Genomic DNA, 21,007 nt, shown 5'->3' on the forward strand with positions numbered 1-21,007 from the left:
AAAGTAACGCGTTACAAGTAACGCGTTACTTGCGTTACGTTACTTCCCAAGACTGGTGCACATGCATTTTCCCAACATTAACATTATAGGACCACTTCCTAAAGCAGGAAAAGTATTTACGTACATACTAGTAATATTCCAAGTAATTTTTCCTCTCTTTGTATTTCGTCTTTTCCTTTTTCCTCCCGAATTTTGCGCCCCTTTCTTCGCCACCCGGAACCGTCGCTCCACCCTCCCCGCGCCTAAGGCACGGCAGTGTCCTTCATAATCTTTTGCTTTTATTAATCATTTATCTCCTTTACCTTCAGGATATAACAGTATGACGTTAACTTAAAGGTTTACTTTTAATTTTTAAAAATTTTATTTATTTATATTTTACTATCCCTATTACCTTTCAATTCTACACCTTCATGATCTTGATCTGTTTAGTAAAGCCAGAATAAGAAATCGACATGCAAATGTAAACATTTATATAAAACAACATCTACAAAATATTTAAAGCTAGAATTTCTTGATATTTGCTTTAATCCTTTAGCGTTAAGTCACTATCATTGTTCAGGCTTTGTATAACTAGTTAATCTATTATTGTTCAGGCTTTGTTTAAATAGTTAATCTATTATTGTTCAGGCTTTGTTTAAATAGTTAATCTATTATTGTTCAGGCTTTGTTTAAATAGTTAATCTATTATTGTTCAGGCTTTGTTTAAATAGTTAATCTATTATTGTTCAGGCTTTGTTTAAATAGTTAATCTATTATTGTTCAGGCTTTGTTTAAATAGTTAATCTATTATTGTTCAGGCTTTGTTTAAATAGTTAATCTATTATTGTTCAGGCTTTGTTTAAATAGTTAATCTATTATTGTTCAGGCTTTGTTTAAATAGTTAATCTATTATTGTTCAGGCTTTGTTTAAATAGTTAATCTATTATTGTTCAGGCTTTGTTTAAATAGTTAATCTATTATTGTTCAGGCTTTGTTTAAATAGTTAATCTATTATTGTTCAGGCTTTGTTTAAATAGTTAATCTATTATTGTTCAGGCTTTGTTTAAATAGTTAATCTATTATTGTTCAGGCTTTGTTTAAATAGTTAATCTATTATTGTTCAGGCTTTGTTTAAATAGTTAATCTATTATCGTTCAGGCTTTATTTAAATAGTTAATCTATTACTGCTGCGTTTCTTTGTGCTTATCTATCATGTTGGTCCATTGACAGATTGGGTACACTGTACTGCATTATGCTGCAAAGCGACAGTGGGATTGTCTAGTGGAGTCGGCGATTGAACAAGGTGCAGATGTAAATTGTATTACTACGAAAGGAATCACTCCTCTGATGTTGGCAGGGTCTATAAGTCATAGCGCAATGGTACATGCGCTTCTAAGGGCACGAGCCGATATCGCTCGGGAAGATGAGGTATTCTAGAATAAGAGGTATTCTAGTACTTTATAAAAACCAATGTATTTTCTTTCAGCTTTATGTTTTTTTTCAAGCATTGTTTATAGTAACACCGAACTGAACTTAACACAGATAAAGTCTTATACATTTTTTTAAGGATTAACAGCTACAAACCACAAGGCGGTGTTCCTATTCTGATAATTATTTTCCTAGAATTCATATTCTCATAATTACTTTCCTGATATTCCTATCTTAATAATTACTAATTGAAGAACATTCATTTCTAAATAGTTTTACAAGTTATCTATGTTAGTACTTTTCCATGAAAACATTCTTATAATTTATTTATTTATTTTATTTTATTTTATTTTATTTTCATTTTCATTTTTATTTTTATTCTTTTTTTAACTATTGGTGATCATCTATATACGAGGCACATTCAGAAAGTAATTTTCCCACGCATCTCATAGCGGAAACCGTATGTTGCGCGCAGCGACTGGTTGCTAATGAGAGACTAAGGTCCTAGCATAGCGCATGCGCCAGCGGAACTTCCCTAGTGCTCTCAGTAGCGTCGTGGCAATGGTTGAAGATAGATGTTACTATACCAGCTCCCACCGCGTGTAAAGTGCGAACAGTGATAAAGTTTTTGAATGCACAGGGGATAGCACTGATTGAAATCCAGGCCAGCTGTATCAGGTCTATGGGCCTAACTTCATGAGCAAGCAGATGGTACAGCTGACGATGGATTTTAATCGGCACTATGCCCTGTGCATGCGACAGGAAATATAATAGGAACGTCCATCTTCAACTACTGCCACGACGCTACTGAGAGCAGTATGGAAGCGCATGCTCCATACTAGGACTTTTCTCTCTCACGTGCATGCAGTTGCCCAGCGCAACATACGGTTTTCTAGCTTTGGGATGCTAATTCAAAACTGGAAGAATAATACAATATAAGACGCAATAACTTACAATTTGAAATCGTGTATGTTTTAGTGAAAATTGCTAAATTTTCATTTTACTTTACTTCAGACACTAAATTTCACACGTAGAGAACTGTTAGAACTTATATCCTCTGGGTGTAAGCGGAAAATTGGGATATCTATTCAATTTAACACTACTGAGACTGATGATTATCAAAACGTGTAAGCATATACAAACACGACTTGAAGGAGGCCAATTTCATTACAAAAACGTCATCAAAAGTAGAAATAAAAGTGTTAGAATTATTTTACATTAGGACGTAACATCCAACTTTAAATCTTGATAAGAGTAACTTCAGCAAGAATTGGAATGTAATTGTAAATAGTATCATTTAAAAATAGCAGTCTCAGTGATGCAGTGAAATCTCTGAATAATGGGCACCGTTGGGACGTTATTGTTGGTCCGTAAATGAGAGGTGTCCGTTACAGAGGGGTTACACAAATTTAGATTACTCGCACCTCATGTGGTAACTGTATACAATATACAGTGAATCAACAATATACAGTGAATACGTTAGTTATATAATTAAATACTGTATAGACTAATATCAAAATACTGTATGCAGTGCTCGAATTACTGGAAGGATGAGAGGAAATCTTCCGCTCTAAAACAACTAAAGTATCGCTAGATGTGATTGTATAGGCGTGTACTGTGAGTAAGGTATTTTTATTTTCAAGTACGTGTCATCCCTCTATGCTCGTAAAACTTTCTTAATGGGTTAACTGACAGTACTAAAAATAACACAATAAGAAATAACATTGCTATGAAATGCTGAAAATGTGTTACTAATCATAACGGTTTCTGAATTTCTTGAGGAAAAGTCTGCAATTATTATTTGCTGTGTACATTCTGCAGACATCAGTTTCTGTTCGAAATTTGCTTCTAACTGGTCTACTAATTCGGAGGGCTTCCATGTTACAGGAATTAATGGCGAGCTTCTTTAAATTTGTATTATATTTTGAGTGATAAATAGGTATAAACTGAGAATAATTGCTGATCGTTATGAAGAGGGTATCAAAATATTGGAAAAAAGAGAAAACTGTTCTTGTCCGTAAGAGGAAGGATTCTGTTCTATATTACATATGAAGGAAAAGGGAAAAAAAGGAATGTCACAAAACTTTATTTTCGAGAAAACGACACTCTAATATTGAAAACCGCGTACAAAATCAATAGGGTTAGTCAAATCTTTTGCCCATTTCCTTGGACATTTCTACATCTACGCATGCATGGCATATAAAGTCAAATAGTATCAAGAATCATCAACAGATACGGCAAAGCACTCGTTAAAGCACACACATGGACATTCCTTGCTTTTTCCCCTTACCCTTCATATATTTTTTTCAGGACAAAACGTTTGTGTCCGTATTAATGGAGGTGTTTTTGAGGAAAGTTTTACTGTATGAAATTGAAAGGTGACTCTGTTTGCAGGTTATGTCCAAAGGCTACAAGTTAAAGAGTTTGTCAACTGGTGTAAAGAGAAGTGAAGACTTGTCAACGTTCATCATAACATGTAGGATTTCAAATTGTAAATGTGTTAAAAAAAATAATTTTGTCTTATATTGTTTCAGTTATGTGTATCTGTTGATTTCAAGTTTTGAGCTAGCGTGTGTGTGTGTAAAAATTTTATGAAACCAACGTTCTCTAATTAGTGTCTGGGAAATGATGGCAACAACAGGGTTGATTCCTAAAGTACGAATGCTAGGAAAGTAATCAGCAGAATAGAAATCGCAGGACAAGTAACTAGATATTAATTATTACATGTTATCGAGGCGATGTTGCAGAACTCATGAACAGCATAAAATCAATTTTCCAGAATATATCTTTTGAGTGGTTTCTTGAATTTAATATTTAATAATAATTTGGTGAATTTAATAATGTATTCTTGTTTTTAAGTACAGTAGTTAACATTATATAATTTATTACCATAAACGTCACGCTCCTTTTATATACATATTGCTTTTGCGTTGAATAAGGTGAAAATAATCTTTTCTAGACAAATTATAAATGAATCAGTAGTTTCGAAAAGGTCATAAATCAGAAAATGACTATTTTACCTTAGTTCAAATTTTTATTTATTTCTTTTGTAGCACCAATTGCTTGCAATAAGTTGTTTATTTCGTACAATGTCAAGAAGACTCTATTTTCTGAAACAAAGGTCTATCATTTTATATCTATCAGAATTTAAAAAAAATTAAAACAGTTGTTTTAGATTTTCTCATAACTTTACTTTTCTCACTCGTGACCTTTTCAAAACTACCGATTCAATTATGTAAGTCTTAGTTCAATACGCACAGTTGAAATTTGTATGTGATTTACATTAATACTTTGCAATAGTAAAACAAGTATTGAAAAATATGTATTGAAGCTTTCCTGGTGTCGTATTGCAAACATTTCTTCTCGGATTAGCAGCCAGATGAATACTGTTGTATCTTGCAACCTGTCGAGGGCTGACATTGAAGATGAAGACAATGCCAATTCTCGAAACGTTGTAAAATACAACAGTATTTATCTGGTTATTAACCCAAGAAGACTTGTTTGAACTATCAAAAAGAATTTTAAACAACTGCTGACAAAAGAAACATCTTCTCTTTCGACATAAAAGTCTCATTACCTTCCTTTCATAGTTGAAATAAGGATAACTCTTGCTACTATTACCTTATGTGTTACACATTTTAATAGTGCGAGGCAGGTTCCATAATATATAGTCTTAACTGTTACTAGGTTGATTTTTTCTCTGATGGTTCTCACTTCATAACAAAAGTGACTTACAAATAGTTTACAAACCAGATCATTTGTGTGTTTTCCATTAGTGAGATTAAAGTTAATTCTTAGTCCTCAAAATGGGCCGTATTCTAAAAATCAATTAACATCTGGCAGATGATAGCAATGGGATTGGTTGTTGAAATAATACCAGCAAAGTAATAATTAGAGTACGAATTCTAGGGGACGTAAGAAAAGATTATTCGCAATTACCATGAAGAAAAAAAAATATAAGTGAAATCTTGAGCAATATTTATATCTTCACTAAATTGTTCCAAAATATTTCCATATAGGGATGTAATAACTGAAGTCGCATTGCTACAAGTTAAGTGGTATTTATATCATGTTTCTCAGTTTCCCTTTGGCTATTTTGCGAACGATGTTGCACTGTATCAGATTTACGAATTTGTTGTTCTATTGTATGTATTTTCAACCTTTATTCATTGTATTGTTCAGAGAATGATGTATGAATTAGATAAGTTTGAACACAAATGCGAGGAAGAACCAGAAAAGAATCGGAATTTCCTCATAAAAAGTATGCACTTTATTATTATTATTATTATTATTATTATTATTATTATTATTATTATTATTATTATTATTATTATTATTATTATTATTATTATTATTATTATTTTAAATAAAACTTTTACAACTTTAATTGCCCTCAAAATAATCTCCATTAGTAGTAATGCACTTGTCCAAACGTTCATTCCATTGTCGGAAGCACCTGCTAGCGCCGTCATGTCATTGGATTGGACTTCATCGACATCGGCAAAACGCTTGCCTTTCAAATCTATACATTCGACGGAGCAGGAATAAATCCGTGGGAGTCAAATATGGTGAACAAGGCGTGTCGATCAAGGTAGTCGTCTGCATTGAGGCCAAAACCGGCGAATATTGAGAGCCATGTGTACGTTAGCATTCTCGTGATGCAGGAAACATTCGCCAGAATTCCACATGGTTAGACGGTTTGAACCCACACTTCTGCGCAACCGTTTGAACACCTCCAAATAGAATTGTTGGTTGAAGATCTGGTTCTGAGGGACGAATTCTGAGTGCACGATACCTTTGATGTAAAAAATTAAAAAAAAAAAAAATCAAATTCGATTTGGCCTGACGAGGCGAGCCAGGTGACTTCCATTGACTGTTTATTATCGTGATCGTACTCATAGCACCATGACTTGCCGCCTGTGATGATTTTGTTGAAAAACTCTGGATTGTCTGTGACTGCGTCCTTCATTGCACGACAGGCTTCTAGGAGACGATTCCTTTGCTTTTTGGCGAGAAATCTGCGCACAAATTTAGTAGATGACACCTATTCTTGAAACATTGGCACGATTCGAAAAAAAACACTTGTCGATGTTTCTTACCGTTTTTGCTCTAGTACTTGTGAACGGACGGATATTCTCGTCCTATGGGACTTCCGATTCTTAACATAGCATAGTTTGGAAGTCAAATAATAAAACTGTGTACCATTTGCGTTTACTACTGACAGTAATGACACCCTGTAGCGCAACTCAGGGTCACTTGCATACGTTATCGGCACTAGCGACAACATGCAGCGCAACTATAAAGCTTTTGCTTTCACCAGAGTCAGTACTTTTATCTAATTATATAGTACAGCGTTTCCCAACCGGTGTGCCGTGAATGGGCCGCTAGTGTGCCGCGAGTAAATCGAAACAAAATTATTAATTCTATAACAATTAAATTCCAGGACATAGGGAAAAATGTATTTGTATTTCACATTACTATGAACCTCCAATATGAATCTACAATTTTAAGTTTCATACTGGTTACTTTTCTGTATTGTATCATTGTTAAGTATTGTAAAGTAAAGTATTTGTTATCATTGTTATGACGTTATGACCATTATTGCTTCTTTATTGTTGCAGACTATTTCGTAACTTGAAATTTTAAAATATTCAATCCTTTCGACAAAACAAACATGCATACGAATTACCTACATTTGTGTTTTAAAAGTAAAAGAGATTTGTTTGTTCGTTTGTTATTTAGTGATCTTGCTTGTTAGTGAAAGTTTGGATGTAGTTTTCGAAAAAGAAAACATATTTTTAAAAATCTAAGTCCAATATTTCATTGCAATTGTTTTCTATTTTTAAATTAGAATGAAAATAAGCATAATAATTTACCATGGTGGAAAATCAGTGATCGAGCTTTCTTCTCTGTGAGGAGATCAGTAATCACAGAAAAAGATACCATAGTATTTTATGTTTAAATACAATAAAATCTGTGTGTGTGCCGCGAGAATTCAAGTTACACTCACAGTGTGCCGCAAGTTGAAAAAGTTTGGGAAACGCTGATATAGTAAATATTTTGATCACCATAGAATATTGTGTGAAATATTTGCTTTTACCTCAAATTCTCATTATTAGCTCTTAAGTTTTAATTCTCTCAAGGACATTCCTACTATGTCTTTCATCTTTACATTACACTTAATCACGCCATAAACAGTCATAAGCTGTTGTTCGTGAATTGTATATCGTAATATTAAAGAAGTTATATATTTGATTTGCTTTTTTCAGAAAGGCTGTACCGCGCTTTGTTACGCCATCTCGTTTATGCTTCATAAACGATTAGAAACACCCAGCTCTTCTTTACAAAGGTTAATTAATGCTGTTAATTCTAATAATACGGAGTTAACTATTGAGAGCTACTTAAAGGTTGGTCTGAAATTTTAATTATTATTATTATTATTTTTAAATATTTAATTCTATATACAATATTATTAGTTTAACGAAACAAAAAAAAAAAAAAAATCAAAGTTGAAACATACCAATCAATATATATTGACGTGAAAAAAAGTTGTACAAGTGACAGTAAAACTATATAAGTCCTTTTCGAGAAAATTGACAAAAGCGAATTTGTTTGTAAACCTAAAAATTTTTCCAGTGTGAAACATACTAATCGGTTGATCCGTGGTGTTCTGCACTTCCTTGTTACAGGAGAACCGTTTACCTTTCAGGTACTTTTTTTGAAGACATGGAAGTTACGGAAGTCGCATGAGGAGATATTGGGACTGTACAGAGGATGTTTCAGAGCTTCCTAACAAATAGTTTTCAACAGGTCGTAGGAAGACATTGATGTTTTCGCGTCCCGTCTCATAACGCTGACACAAACGGCATGATATATAGTGACACTCAACAGCAAGTGACGTCGTTCGCTACAAGCGCAAACTGGACATTATACCGCGCCACCTTTCGGTAAACATTTTTCCCACTTCGATTAGATACAACATCGCTACGGTCAAAGCCTGCTTTTCAGCTGGGGAATCCTTATAGGTCAATATTTGAGTGTTAAGCCAGGATTTACTGAAGAAGTGCATAATATATGAATCTGCAATGTAGTTTTTCCTATGCAACTCTATTCATCACGACTCTGGAACTCACTAAAGAATTAATAAACACTTCTGACCAGAGTATATATACTTGTTCATTAAAAACTAAATTACAGTGTAACGCTGTTTTTATTTGAGTACTTTCACTTTTAGTATAAATATCTATGCTCTAAGATATCTCTTTCAGTTAGCTTGTGATGAAGACAACGTTAGTTGTCCAAACCCTTACACTGTAATTTAGTTTTTAATAAACAAGTGTATATACTCTGGTCAGAAGTGTTTATTAGTTTTTCCTATGTTTATTGTTAGTCGCTAGTCCAATAATTTAATTTAGAGTTAATGGTGTGTTATAGAGAGTCGAAATTATTTCCGCTTACAAATAAGTTCATGTTATCAGCATGTATTGTCAAAGTTGCTGTACTTAAACTATTTTCGAGATCATATATGTATGATAAGTATGTAAGTGTGATTCTAATATTGATCCCTGTGGAACACCACATATAACTACTATTTCAAATGAACTTACTTCCACAGGGGCCGCGGTTGCTCAGTGCTAGAGCGTTCACCTCTGATGCATGGGGTCCCTGGTTAGATTCCAACTCGCGTCAAGTGAACTTTGTGGTGGACAAACACCGTGTGTGTGGGTGTCCTTGGAGTTCTCCCGTTTCCTCCCACTTTCTTCATTCCAGCATTTCTTTCATTTCTCATCGTCACCGTTTTCTTTAACCTAACCGGCATAACCGTGGGACATAAAACTGAAAGTCTTACTTCCAGATTGCTTTTATTTGCTTTTAATTGGAAATTTCGACTTTAATCTCTAACCTCAGAGAAGAAAAGTTCTTTTAGTGGAATTTGACGCCCTTTATTGTCAAAAGCCTTATTTAAGTCCAAAGTACCTACACACATAGATTGTTGCCTTACAAACATATTTTAACTTTGACTAGAAAATGACTAATTTAGTTTTGAATGGTGTGACTTTCATGAAAACAGCATTAATTTATAAATGTAATAGAATACCTTAGAAGAAACCTTGAAATACAAATAAACATTATGTTTATCAAGAATTTTGATTTATTGTTGGAATATCAGAGATAGTTTCGAAGTTCAGTTCCCCCCCCCCCCCCCCACGTAGTTTAATAATATCCACTTTTAGTTTATTTAGTTTGTAAAGGTGCATTTAAGAAATACATGAAAATGTTCGTAATGATTTCGAGCATTTTCTTTTCTTTTAGAATATATTATCTGGTATTACAACATTAACTACTGAATTATTACTTTTTTTTTACCCTAATAGTATTTCCTCTTCACATACAGGAAACCAGAAACATGTAGCACCATTAGATTCATGTGTATTTGATATATTATATATATATCCTTGATTTTTATGTTTATACATGTATTTTGTGTTTAGTTTACAAATACTACATGTTTGTTTTATATTATTATATTGATTTATCATGATGTGTTTAGTATGTTTCTTTTATTACTATGATTTTATGTTATAAACTTTTTATTTTGTAATTATGATGCATCCACTCGATTCGTATTATTCTTGGCGCATTTATGGCTGTCAAGCTGTTGTTGCCAATAAACTATTTTATTATTATTATTATTATTATTATTATTTGTGTATACTTGTAGAGAAGGCTGGATCTCTTGGTAAAACCTCCTGAATCAGCAACTGACTTTCCGAACACAATTTCTAATATTATTCGCTCAGTGGTGGCATTTTTTATGAGGTATATCCAGGCTGGTTTAGAGATGTTGCTAGAACTAGAGGTGTTTGTAAGAGTGAAGGAGGTAAGATGTCTTTGTATATGTAGGTGACCTCTTTTGGTTGATATTTGCTTATTGATTTACCGTTCTACCAAAATAAGTTTTTTCTCCTTGAAATAATCAGTTATTAAAACAATCGTGCGTGGTATTTGCTTTGTTTCAATTACGTTACAAGACAGAATTATGCGATAAATTTAATTTCTTGCACTGACACATTTCGCTAATATACACCGTATCTCAAAATGAATGACCTGATTTTGAACGGTAATAATTACGGAACATGGGACGTGCCAGCAAGGAAATAAGTGTTGTTTGAATGGGCGTGATCTAGAGTTTCGAAAAATCGCCGTTAGATGTCAGTTAATGCGTCTTCTCAGTTTGCACTCAGTCAGAAGTAAGACGACGTCCGCTCAACAGAAGGCGTTTTGTGTGCTGCTGTTTGCAAAGACTGAGTGAGTGATTTCGGTCCAGCGTGCTTTTCGTCGGGGTTTGGGCATTGATCAGCCTGCGCCCAAAAACATTCGTCGTTGGTATCGCTAATTTGAAGAGGCAGAAGGTAAGCGTCCAGATCAACCTCGCTGACTTAAGTTTATGACGAATTTAGCTATCGTCTAGATGTTGTTCGTGATGCTGCTGGTGGATACATAGAGCATTTGTAATTGCATAGCTAAAACTTGAAAATTTTGTATTTTGCAATGTATCCCATTTTTGTAGTATGCTTTTATCAATACATATTGACTTTTAAAATCAGGTCATTCTTTTTGAAACACCGTGTATTGAATATGTTTATGTTTTACTAACCAGATCCACGCACTTTTAATGCTTCTATGATGTTTAATGTTATTAACTTCAGCATTATGCCTACTGCTTTCATCGGTCAACTAAAAAATTAAGAAACTTCTGCTATACTATTCGAATTCACGTAATATTTAATATAGTCCAATCCTCACTATATATAAAGCAAAGCCACTGCGTTAACCTATTCATGATCATCTTTCATGTATTGTCAGAGTTCCCACTCGTCCTGGAAATCCTGGAAAACCTGGAAATGTTCTTGGATTCATGTTGTCTTGGAAACATCCTGGAAATGTCCTTGAAAATGAATTTTTGTCTTTGAAATTTACAAAAATACTGAATGTCAGATTTCTCATAATTATAACGAAGATTTTAATTGATTGCTATTTTTGCTTGCTGTTCCTGTTATTGTGCTGAATAATAATCTGTCATGATCCTGCTTGTTTGGGTGGTTGGTGGGCTTTCTTTCTCTCAATAGAGTGGTTGACTGGGGGAACTTCTCTTCTTCTTTCATCCACTAGTCTGTCAACTCATTCTTGGATGCTGTCTTCACTAGCACTATCCTCCAGGAACTGATTTATACCACTATCAATCCTCCGTAATCAGTCTATTTTTACAGCAGTACTTACTCTTCAGTAAAATTTCATATGAATGCTATTTGTGACAAGATCATAAAACAGGAGGAAAGAGATAAGTGAAAATGTACAGGAGCTGCAGAGAAAGAAAAGGAAATTGATAGAAACGAGTGAAGCTTTGGAGACTGAAGCAAACCAGCTTGCACATCAAGCAGAGCAGAAGTCTTTCATTACTTTATTGACAAAGTCAAATGCTATCCGTAGAGCAGCTTCGTTAAGGAAGAAAGAGATTATGTCTATAGATGAGGAAGTCACACAACTCTATACTCAGTTGAGGAACTTGTAACTTAGTTCCTTTTTCCCCCCTAATTATATCTGTCACACTCTCACGCAATGAAGATGGCATGTACGAAAAATAGATTTTTATTGTTTGTAAATTTGTTCGGTGCACAATTAAAATGTTATGTACAAAGAATACATGTGCTGGATATGGGTGGGTCAGGTGGCTATAAGGGAGTTGGGAGGCGGCCAATTAAAAAAAAAGCAGCACATTACGCTCCGTTTTGTGTATTTAATTATTGTTTATTAATACTGTACTTGTATTAATATTTACTGCATAAGCTACTATACTTTTCATTTCACTGTTGACAGTTTTGAACCTACAGTTGCAATCTTTTTGTACTTTCCTGTGTCGAAATCCTGGAAAATTGGTGATTTGTCCTGGAAACATCCTGGAAATGTCTTGGAGTTTTGAAAAAGAGAGTGGAAACCCTGATTTTTCCAAATATACTTATAAATAATATGATTAGCATCACAGAACCAATGTATTTATTCCAACAAAAATATTTTCGAAACCAATTGCTGCTTTTATCTTCGATTACTCCTAGTACGAAAGACGATGAGGGTCCTTCAGTAAATAAAACGTAAATTATGGTATGATTACCAACATACTGTAAAAATATCATAAAAACTAAGGAACTGAAACTCAACTTTTAGTTCATTCACTATCAAACCATAAAAATCTGCCATACAGCGTTTATACTTCAAATAATTATTGTACACTGAAATATATTTTTACAGCTATTTAACAAAATCTTCATCATCGAAAGAAGGCTATTTTGTGTTTTGTACAAGAATGAAACGTTGTCAAGTGTTTACTCTTGCCAGATTACACCCCTAGAAGCAAAATGATTCTTAATGCAAGCTCTGAGTTTGATCTGAAAATTGAAGTTCAGCTATTAAGAGTGACTACGTTGAGGTTCATATTTGTGAATAAAACTATTTATAACATCATTACAGTTCTTATCGAAGCTACCCGTATCCAGATTTAATGTTGGAATTTTATTCGTATTTGGGAACATCATAGTCTAATGATTACAGCGTTGGACTCATATCCGCGTGGTCCCGGATAAGATTCCCGGCCGATGCTTCCCAATTTTTGGTAGCGTCGTGAGGCAAACTGGGGAATCACCTGAAAACAAGACGTGACAGCCACTATGCGCCTGTTAGGGACAGGGCGTCGCAGTGCGTTGGCCACGTGTTCACCGCTAGGTTGGACGTAGTTCAGACAGTCGCTACTAGATGGCACTGGAGTAGGTTTAGGCTCACTAATGGGCAGTTACGCGAAGTGGTTGGTTGGATTATTTATTTATTTATTCGTATTGTAAATACTAACAAACTATTTACTGCAACGTTCCTTTTGTTCTTTTTTTGAATTTTATGAAGATGCTCAGGCTAGAAACTTGTAATGATATGAAACCATAGAAAAGCGTGAAACTTTGAAGTAAACTCCGTCTTTTCTTACTTATATGGGGTCCGTGTTTCTCATGAGCCTTCTCCATAAAGGCTTGTCCCGGAATTCTTACCCCCTGTTTGACCTTTCTCCCTCGAGTCATGCTTAATCATATCCATCTACTTCCTTCTTGGTCTTCCTCTACCTCTCTTCCAATCCACTTCCACTGCCATTACTCTTTTGACCACATATGTTTTGTTCTCTTCATTCCATGACTATTCCACTGCAGTTTCTTTCTCTGATCTTTTTAGATATCTCTGCAACCTTGGTTCTTCACCTTACTCTCCCATTCCTCACTCTCTCTTTTCTTGTTAACCCATACACCCATCGTAGTATTCTCATTTCGCTAACATCTTTTTTTTTCTTTTTCTTTTTTCATATGCTTTCTTTATTGGCCATATTTCTGCTCCGTAATTCATTGCTGGACTAACCATTGTTTTGTAAATCACTCGTTTATTCTTAGCTGTGATTTTGTTGTCACACTGAACGTCACATATTTTCCTGCAATACCTTGAAGTCAACATAGTGTGAACAATACATAAGCAATATACGAGGGGCGTTCAATAAGTTATTTACCTAGACAGGAAGGAATGCAGATAGGATCACATGGTTATCACTGTTTTTCGATGTAGTTCCCATGGAGGTCTATGCACCATCGCCACTTTGTGGGCAACGAAGAAACCCAAGAGAAAAAATAGTCTTTGTCATGGCCTGCAAACCACTGGGAAACAGCCTGTTGGACCTCGTTGTCCGACAGGTTCGTCTCCTGTCACCAGTTGAACCAGGAATTTGTTTCGATCCTCCTCAAAGAAGTCCAACAAGTCCTGGCACAGCTGCATCCGAGCGGTGCTCCAACATCTATAAATCCATTGTTCGCGGCGCCACACAAACATTCGCTACGCGGCGTAACACGAAACTCCCGTTGTTCGAACTGATCTCAAATTCCGCAGCGCAGGCCCGTAGTCAAGGGGGGGCTAGGGCGGGCTAAGCCCCCCCTAAATTTTTTGCAGCCCCCTAACTAAAGTTATAGTTCAAATTAACGGGGTTTGCCGGGGAAATTCCCCTTCGGTAAAACTGTATGTTCGGCTCGTATCACAGAAGTAACATATCATCCATTTCTGGGATAAATTGTCGCCTTCTACATTTACAGCAAAAATACATAAGCATTCCCCTCTCGTTCGAAAGTTTAATTCGAACACTGACTGAAATGTTGAAAGAAATTGTATTTCCAAATGTACTTTACAGTGCTAAATTAAAATTTACTTTTATTATCCTCATTTAAAGTATTGGCCTATTTATGCGCTACGCTTCTTTGAATTATTATAATATTTCTTTGAGCGTGAGACTGGTTTATTTATCTTTTTTTTTAATGCTTCGTGTGCAAACGACCCTCGCTGCAGGAGAAAAATAATTTATGGTTATTCTATCGGCAAACATGCATTTGTGTTCAGAAACAACATAGTTTTACCTTAATCTGCGGACGAAGAGTTTACTTCTTCCTGTCCTTCTTGGAATTTGCAACTGAAAACATCCTTTTGCTGTGAGTCATTGGCTTTCGGTCAATATGCGAGAGATTGAAAAGACAGTATCCCTCAACAGGGGGTCGCAACTGCTTCGCTCTAATCATGACACAGGTGTATGGGTTTGTTTTGTATATATTGGACATGGAGAGAGAGAGGGGGGGAATTTTGACTACATTTTATGTCACGTGATAACGGAGTAAGAAAAGTTTCCTTTTCTGAATTGTGTTTACTCTTGGGTTATGAGTTGAGCATGGTTGTAATTGAAAGTTGAACGATGCTGGTTTCTGAAGATGCACCGAAGTTGACTTGAAGAACGAGAATTGTAGTGTAGCAGTAACTTGACTATTTTTTAAATAACTTGGAATAGATAAGTAATACTTTTAATATATCTTTAAACTAAAAATAAGTTCGATTCACTTAATCTTTCTCGGGGATGAATTATTAGATACTTTATTAAATAATTTAATAATTGTTGCCAATCTTTGGTGCCAGAATCAAATGTTCATGCAGATCATCAGACGTAAGCCTAATCATCCAAAGTTACTATTTTGTAAAAGAATACTTTGCAATCTTCTGGTATGTAAACAAAAGATGTAGCGGACTAAACGGAGGTAGTAGTTGCACTTATAGAAAAAACAGAATTTTCAATTAAAAATTGAACCTTATTGGATGATAATATGTATAATGCTTTATAAATTTGAAATTTGACCTTTGACTTAAAACAGGGTACGTTGGGGAGTTTAGCGTCCCTCTTCAGCAGGGAGGCTATGTAGACACGGGACCTATAGCTTAAAGTAACATACAAATCACTATCGGTTTGAATCCGAGGACTAACAGTACGGTTTGAACCCGAAACCAGACGCGCCAAAGGCGAGCGCTGTACCCATGAGGCTACGGGGTAGCCCACAAAAGTAACATTTTTTTAATGTAGTTTCATTTTGAAGAAGAGATATCTTCAATAAGTAAATAGCTGTTTAAATCATTAGTTCGTAACAAACTTTTTTAGTACCTACGAAAGCAACTGATCTCGGATTCTTATTTGTACAATGTAAAGAAGAATTTCATGTATACTTTGATATGAATTGTACTATACAAAGAAAATTTAATGAATTGTTATTTCTCTTATCAATTTCGTTTCGAGAAAGAAGGTAACTGCGCTAGAACAAGGACCTTTTTTGGAGTTATTTCTTATTTGAATGCTCGAGTACCAAAACATAACAGATTATTTTTACTTAAACATGACTTTAGTAGCAATCGTCCTAAATGATTGTTGATAGTAAGTTCCAAAGAGTCTAGAGCAGTGGCTTTTAAACTGGAGTCCGCGGACCCCGGGGGTCCGCGTGACCTGGCTACGGGGTCCGCGACGTCTAAAAATTGAAATGTGTTGTGATAAAATGGAGCTCACAGCTGTAATGCAAAATGTATTTTTTCAGTTACTAAAAAGAAAGCAATTAGAAATTATACGTACGTTTGTAAATTTGAATATTTTCTTTACTAAATTTCTGCCCTGAAGCCGATCAACCGTTATATAGGACTACTTCAGGTGAGAGGAATTCCTTCTTTGTTAGGGCATTTTTTCAAAAGGAGTTGTACATTAACTGCACCGTGCCGATCTTATTTTGTTGAGTTACAACAATGACATCACCAGAAACCTCGATCTGGACACAATTGTTCTAAGATTGGCAGCATCCAAAACAAGGAGACTTATACTGCGATTGTGTTGTTAGAGATTGTTCAAATGTTCAACTTGTTTCTACTATAGTGTGCCAATATGAGGAGTGTATATAATTGTACCGTGTTATGCAAAAGTGAACTAAGCGCCAAACTTTGAAAATCCACGTAAATGCGACGATTGGTTCCTGATAAGCATTAGAACGTTTTGCACAATCGAAAAGAGAGGAAAACCAACAAATTTCTAAAAAAAGAAACATAATTTCACTTTTGATTACGGCTACATTAATGCTAGACATCAACCTTTAAACGTAATTTTCTCAAAAGTATGAAAGTGGCGCTTAGTTCGTTTTCGCAGGACACGGTACAGCGTGTTGTGTTTGTGTTTCTTAATCTTATAAAATTTATAAATTTGTAGATAGCAAAAACCCATAAACATATAATTATTTCTTTGGAACATCATTATAAAAAAAAGATAAAAAAATGTTTAGAAGTACAAGTGTAAAATAAAGCGCGTGATATTTAAAGAAATATAAAGTTTCATATCTAAGGAGATGTAAATAATAATACAGGTAAAATGTTAATTTCACTTTTCCAATATGCATATATTTGTTTAGGCCACATGTATTTCAAAATATTGATTTAAGATTCTGAGACCCTTCTCTGTAGAATCTCTTTGAAGATAGTATTAAATCTCATTACTCTCTAGATGTTTTCGAGTTTTACAAATATTTTTTCAGTCCATCAAAAATTTAAAAACGTATTTCCTGTATTAATTCTTTGGAAATTTTAATGATTGGTTCGTTCGGCCAACTATTTTTTTTTAAATATTTTTTTATTTCCTTGAAGATGAGAAAACGAAAGAAATATTTTGTTGCCATAACAAATAAATAAAAAGGAAACACATAGTATTCTAGCTTTCAGGTACAATTGTACTAACGCTATAGGGGAAAATTTTAATAGTAATTCCTTCACGCTGTAGTTTTAGTTTTAAGAGCATAAGAAATTATTCATCATTACACACAGAGACAGACATTATATTATATTATATTATATTATATATATATATATATATATATATATATATATATATATATATATATATATATATATATATATATATATATATATAATCTGTGTGTGTGCCCACCCTAATTTACATTTAGCCCCCCCTAAATTTCGAAGCTGGCTACGGGCCTGCCGCAGCGGGGTTCCCCACAGTGGCCTTGGCGTGTATGTCAGGTCCCATTATGCTCCACCTCTCTCTTCCTGTCTAGGTAGATAACTTATTGGACGCCGCTCGTCGATGTTTGCACTATGAATGAAAATATGTATACCAATAGATATAAAGTCCCTTGGACATGTTTTATGTAACATCATAGAATCAAGCTGTAGCACTAATATCATGCATATGGAAATATTTGTTGTTATTTATTATATGGAATTATATATATTGCAAGGATCCCCACATCACGACAGACGCACGTGTCAACTCAACACGTGCTATTATTTATAAACAACATAGCAAACAGCAAGCCAACGCAGAGGAACACCGAGGAACGCCGAAAGCAGACGGGCCTCACGGAAGGACAAATAAAAGGAGGAACACCGAGGGACCGAGCATCATTCGTCCAACTGATCAAATCACCTACACCGCCCTGAGGTCGCACTGGACTAGGGGTACACCCATCCTTCCCGAGGTCGCACTGGACTAGGGATCCTCTCAACAACAAAGCCTTGCGAAGCTGCCTTGAGTTGAGGGGGCTATCCTTCCAAACTCACCGAACCGGCAGGTGCCTTGGAGACAGCCTTGAGTGAAGGGGCACCGTGCAAAACACCTATTCTCCTCTACTTGGACATTAACGAGAAAACAGTATTGTAATCTTTGTAATCAAAGACGTTTTGTACTTAACAAATTTTATAATAAATCGGTGAAGGGGATAAATCTCGGTCCATTATTGACTCTACCAAAATCATTACAATATATTGAAATGTTCTATTCTGCAAGTACGAATGTTCTATACTTCGGTCGCTTGAACCGAAAATTAAAAAAAAAAAAAAAAAAAGACCGAAAACATTTTCTTTCGACAAATAATTTTGACTTCATGATGTTTTGACCTAGGTGTTTTCACAATGACCTAGGTGTTTTGATAGGCTAGAAACCGCTCTGTATTATATTTGGATCTTGTTAATATCTGATCCCATTTTACATATTATACTTGTGATATGTATATAATAAAATAACAGATATTAGATTACATTAACTACACCAAAATTATTATTATATTATATATAAAAATCTTGATGTAGCTAATGTAATATAATATCTGTTATTTTATTATATACACATCACAAGTATTATATTATATATATATATATATATATAGTAAATTACAATAAATTCTCAACAAGTATTCTATATTGAAGATTTCTTTCTGCAGGCCACAGAGAAACACTTGGATGATGTTGACTACTTACACGCATTATTAGCTCTTACTTTCGAATTGTTACGTTATTGTGGATGTTGCATTGGCGGTGGTTCAACTCAAATACAAGAAGAAGAGTTGATGGAAGCCTTTGTTCAGTCTGGAGGAGCTGATGCATGTTTAAGAATTTTGAACAGGTATTCAAAATCTTATGTTAAACTCATACTAATTGTGAAGAAGGTTCATACATGGTTAACAAAAAACAATATACAGTGTAACGTTTCGATATTATACCTGTATCTTCAGTATATGCAAGAACACGAATCCATCGTTTTACATGATCTCACTTTATACGTTTTCACTACAAGGTCTGTTCTGAATGTATCCCAACTTATGTTTGATAACAATTTATTGATGACAGTTACAACTGTTGCCAATATTCTTCAATGTAGGGCCTTGAGCCTCAATGCAGCGAATACAGCGACTTTCCCACTGTTCGTAGCAGTCCTGGAAATCATTGACTGACACTCTCTTTAACACTGGGGTCGTGGCGGCTTGAACCTCTTAAAATGACGCAAAACGCTTCCTCATGAGAAGTCTTTTTATCTTGGGAAACTAGAAGAAGTCGGCCAAGTCCAGACTGTAAGAGGAATGAGATAGCGTTGCCACGCGTATCTTGGCCAGAAACTCACCCAACGCTGTATGAGCCGGAGCGTTGTCGTGGTAAAGCACACACCTGTCGGAGACGCAGGGCCCTCTGTCGGAGACGCTCAAGCACTGTTTTATAGTAAGCTGCATTCATGGTGGCCCAGCAGGTACAAACTTTTTGTGTAAGTTCCCCTTCGGCGTCGTAAAAGACAATGAGAATTGTCTTGACCTTTAATTTGGACATTCGGGCCTTCTTTTGACGAGAGGAACACGGCGGGAGGGGGGGGGTTGTCACTCCGAACGTTGTCTCTTGCTTTCGGGGTCGTACTCAAATAGCCAGATTTCATCGCGGGTTATCATTCTGCCGAGAAAAGTTCCGTACCGTTTACACGTTCCACAGTTCGGAGAAATTCGCGCACGACAGTGCATTTGATCGTTCGTCAAAATTTTCGGAACAATTTGAGTAACCAGAACCAGTTCCTGTATGATGTGAAGTGTGTTCACCTTCGACGAGGCAGACCCGGGGTGGAGTTTCCATCGAAGCTCAAGTAATTCAGATTTCTTATTAAGCTACGATCCACGCCTCACTTAACTTCGGCACTGAGAGGGATGGTGAACTTCAATTCAACCAACTAAACAATGTATAATGTGACTGAACACTACCAACTTTTATCGTACATGCTGTACATTTCTTCATACTTTTACAGTTAGTCAAGTTGCAAAGAAGATATTCTAATTATTTACTTCCTTTCAAATGACACCTATCCTTATATTATGCATATTAAATTCAATTCATTTTATGTGTTTTCGTGTTACGCGGTGGTTTCTTGGAACGAATTAATAGTGTAATACGTGTTATAACTGCTCTTCTCTCCTGTTCCCTACGAAACATTCTTGTGTTCGGTGAAGATACTGCTAAGTATCGAAATGTTACATTGTATACTATTTGTGTAGTGTTGTACAAGTATGTTATTCAAAAACAATTTAACATCCAGTGTTCAACCTACATCTTTGATTCTTACAATATTGTTAGTCTGCAGTACCTGATACATAGAAATATATATCAGCAAATATGTCCTATCATCAAATACATGTTAATGAAATAGGCAGGGTCTATGTTTTAGAAATAGTGAGGCCTAGAAATAGTGAGGATCATTTCGAACGTTTTCTCTATAAATTCATAATTTCAGACCTGTCGATATATTTTGATGGGTATACTGTACTCCCGATCGTTTCCAAGTGTATAACGTATACCCACTGAAAAAAAAAAAAGAGCACATATTTTTGCACTACCTTCTTCTCTCTCAATCATT

General features: G+C 35.1%; 1 protein-coding gene across 1 annotated transcript in view; it reads left to right on the forward strand.

Annotated features, from left to right (window-relative positions):
* The window catches only part of LOC145676126 (uncharacterized), a 71,681-nt gene that overhangs the window by 18,263 nt on the left and 32,411 nt on the right, over positions 1-21,007 (forward strand). Inside the window, exons 4-7 of the mRNA XM_081747031.1 lie at positions 1,210-1,407; positions 7,677-7,814; positions 10,130-10,288; positions 19,062-19,243. Of these exons, the coding sequence (XP_081603157.1) occupies positions 1,210-1,407; positions 7,677-7,814; positions 10,130-10,288; positions 19,062-19,243 (677 nt within the window). The remainder of the gene's footprint in view (positions 1-1,209; positions 1,408-7,676; positions 7,815-10,129; positions 10,289-19,061; positions 19,244-21,007) is intronic.

The sequence above is a fragment of the Thermobia domestica genome, chromosome 18, assembly GCF_964235325.1.
Source record: "Thermobia domestica chromosome 18, izTheDome1.hap1.1, whole genome shotgun sequence".
Lineage (NCBI taxonomy): Eukaryota > Metazoa > Arthropoda > Insecta > Zygentoma > Lepismatidae > Thermobia > Thermobia domestica.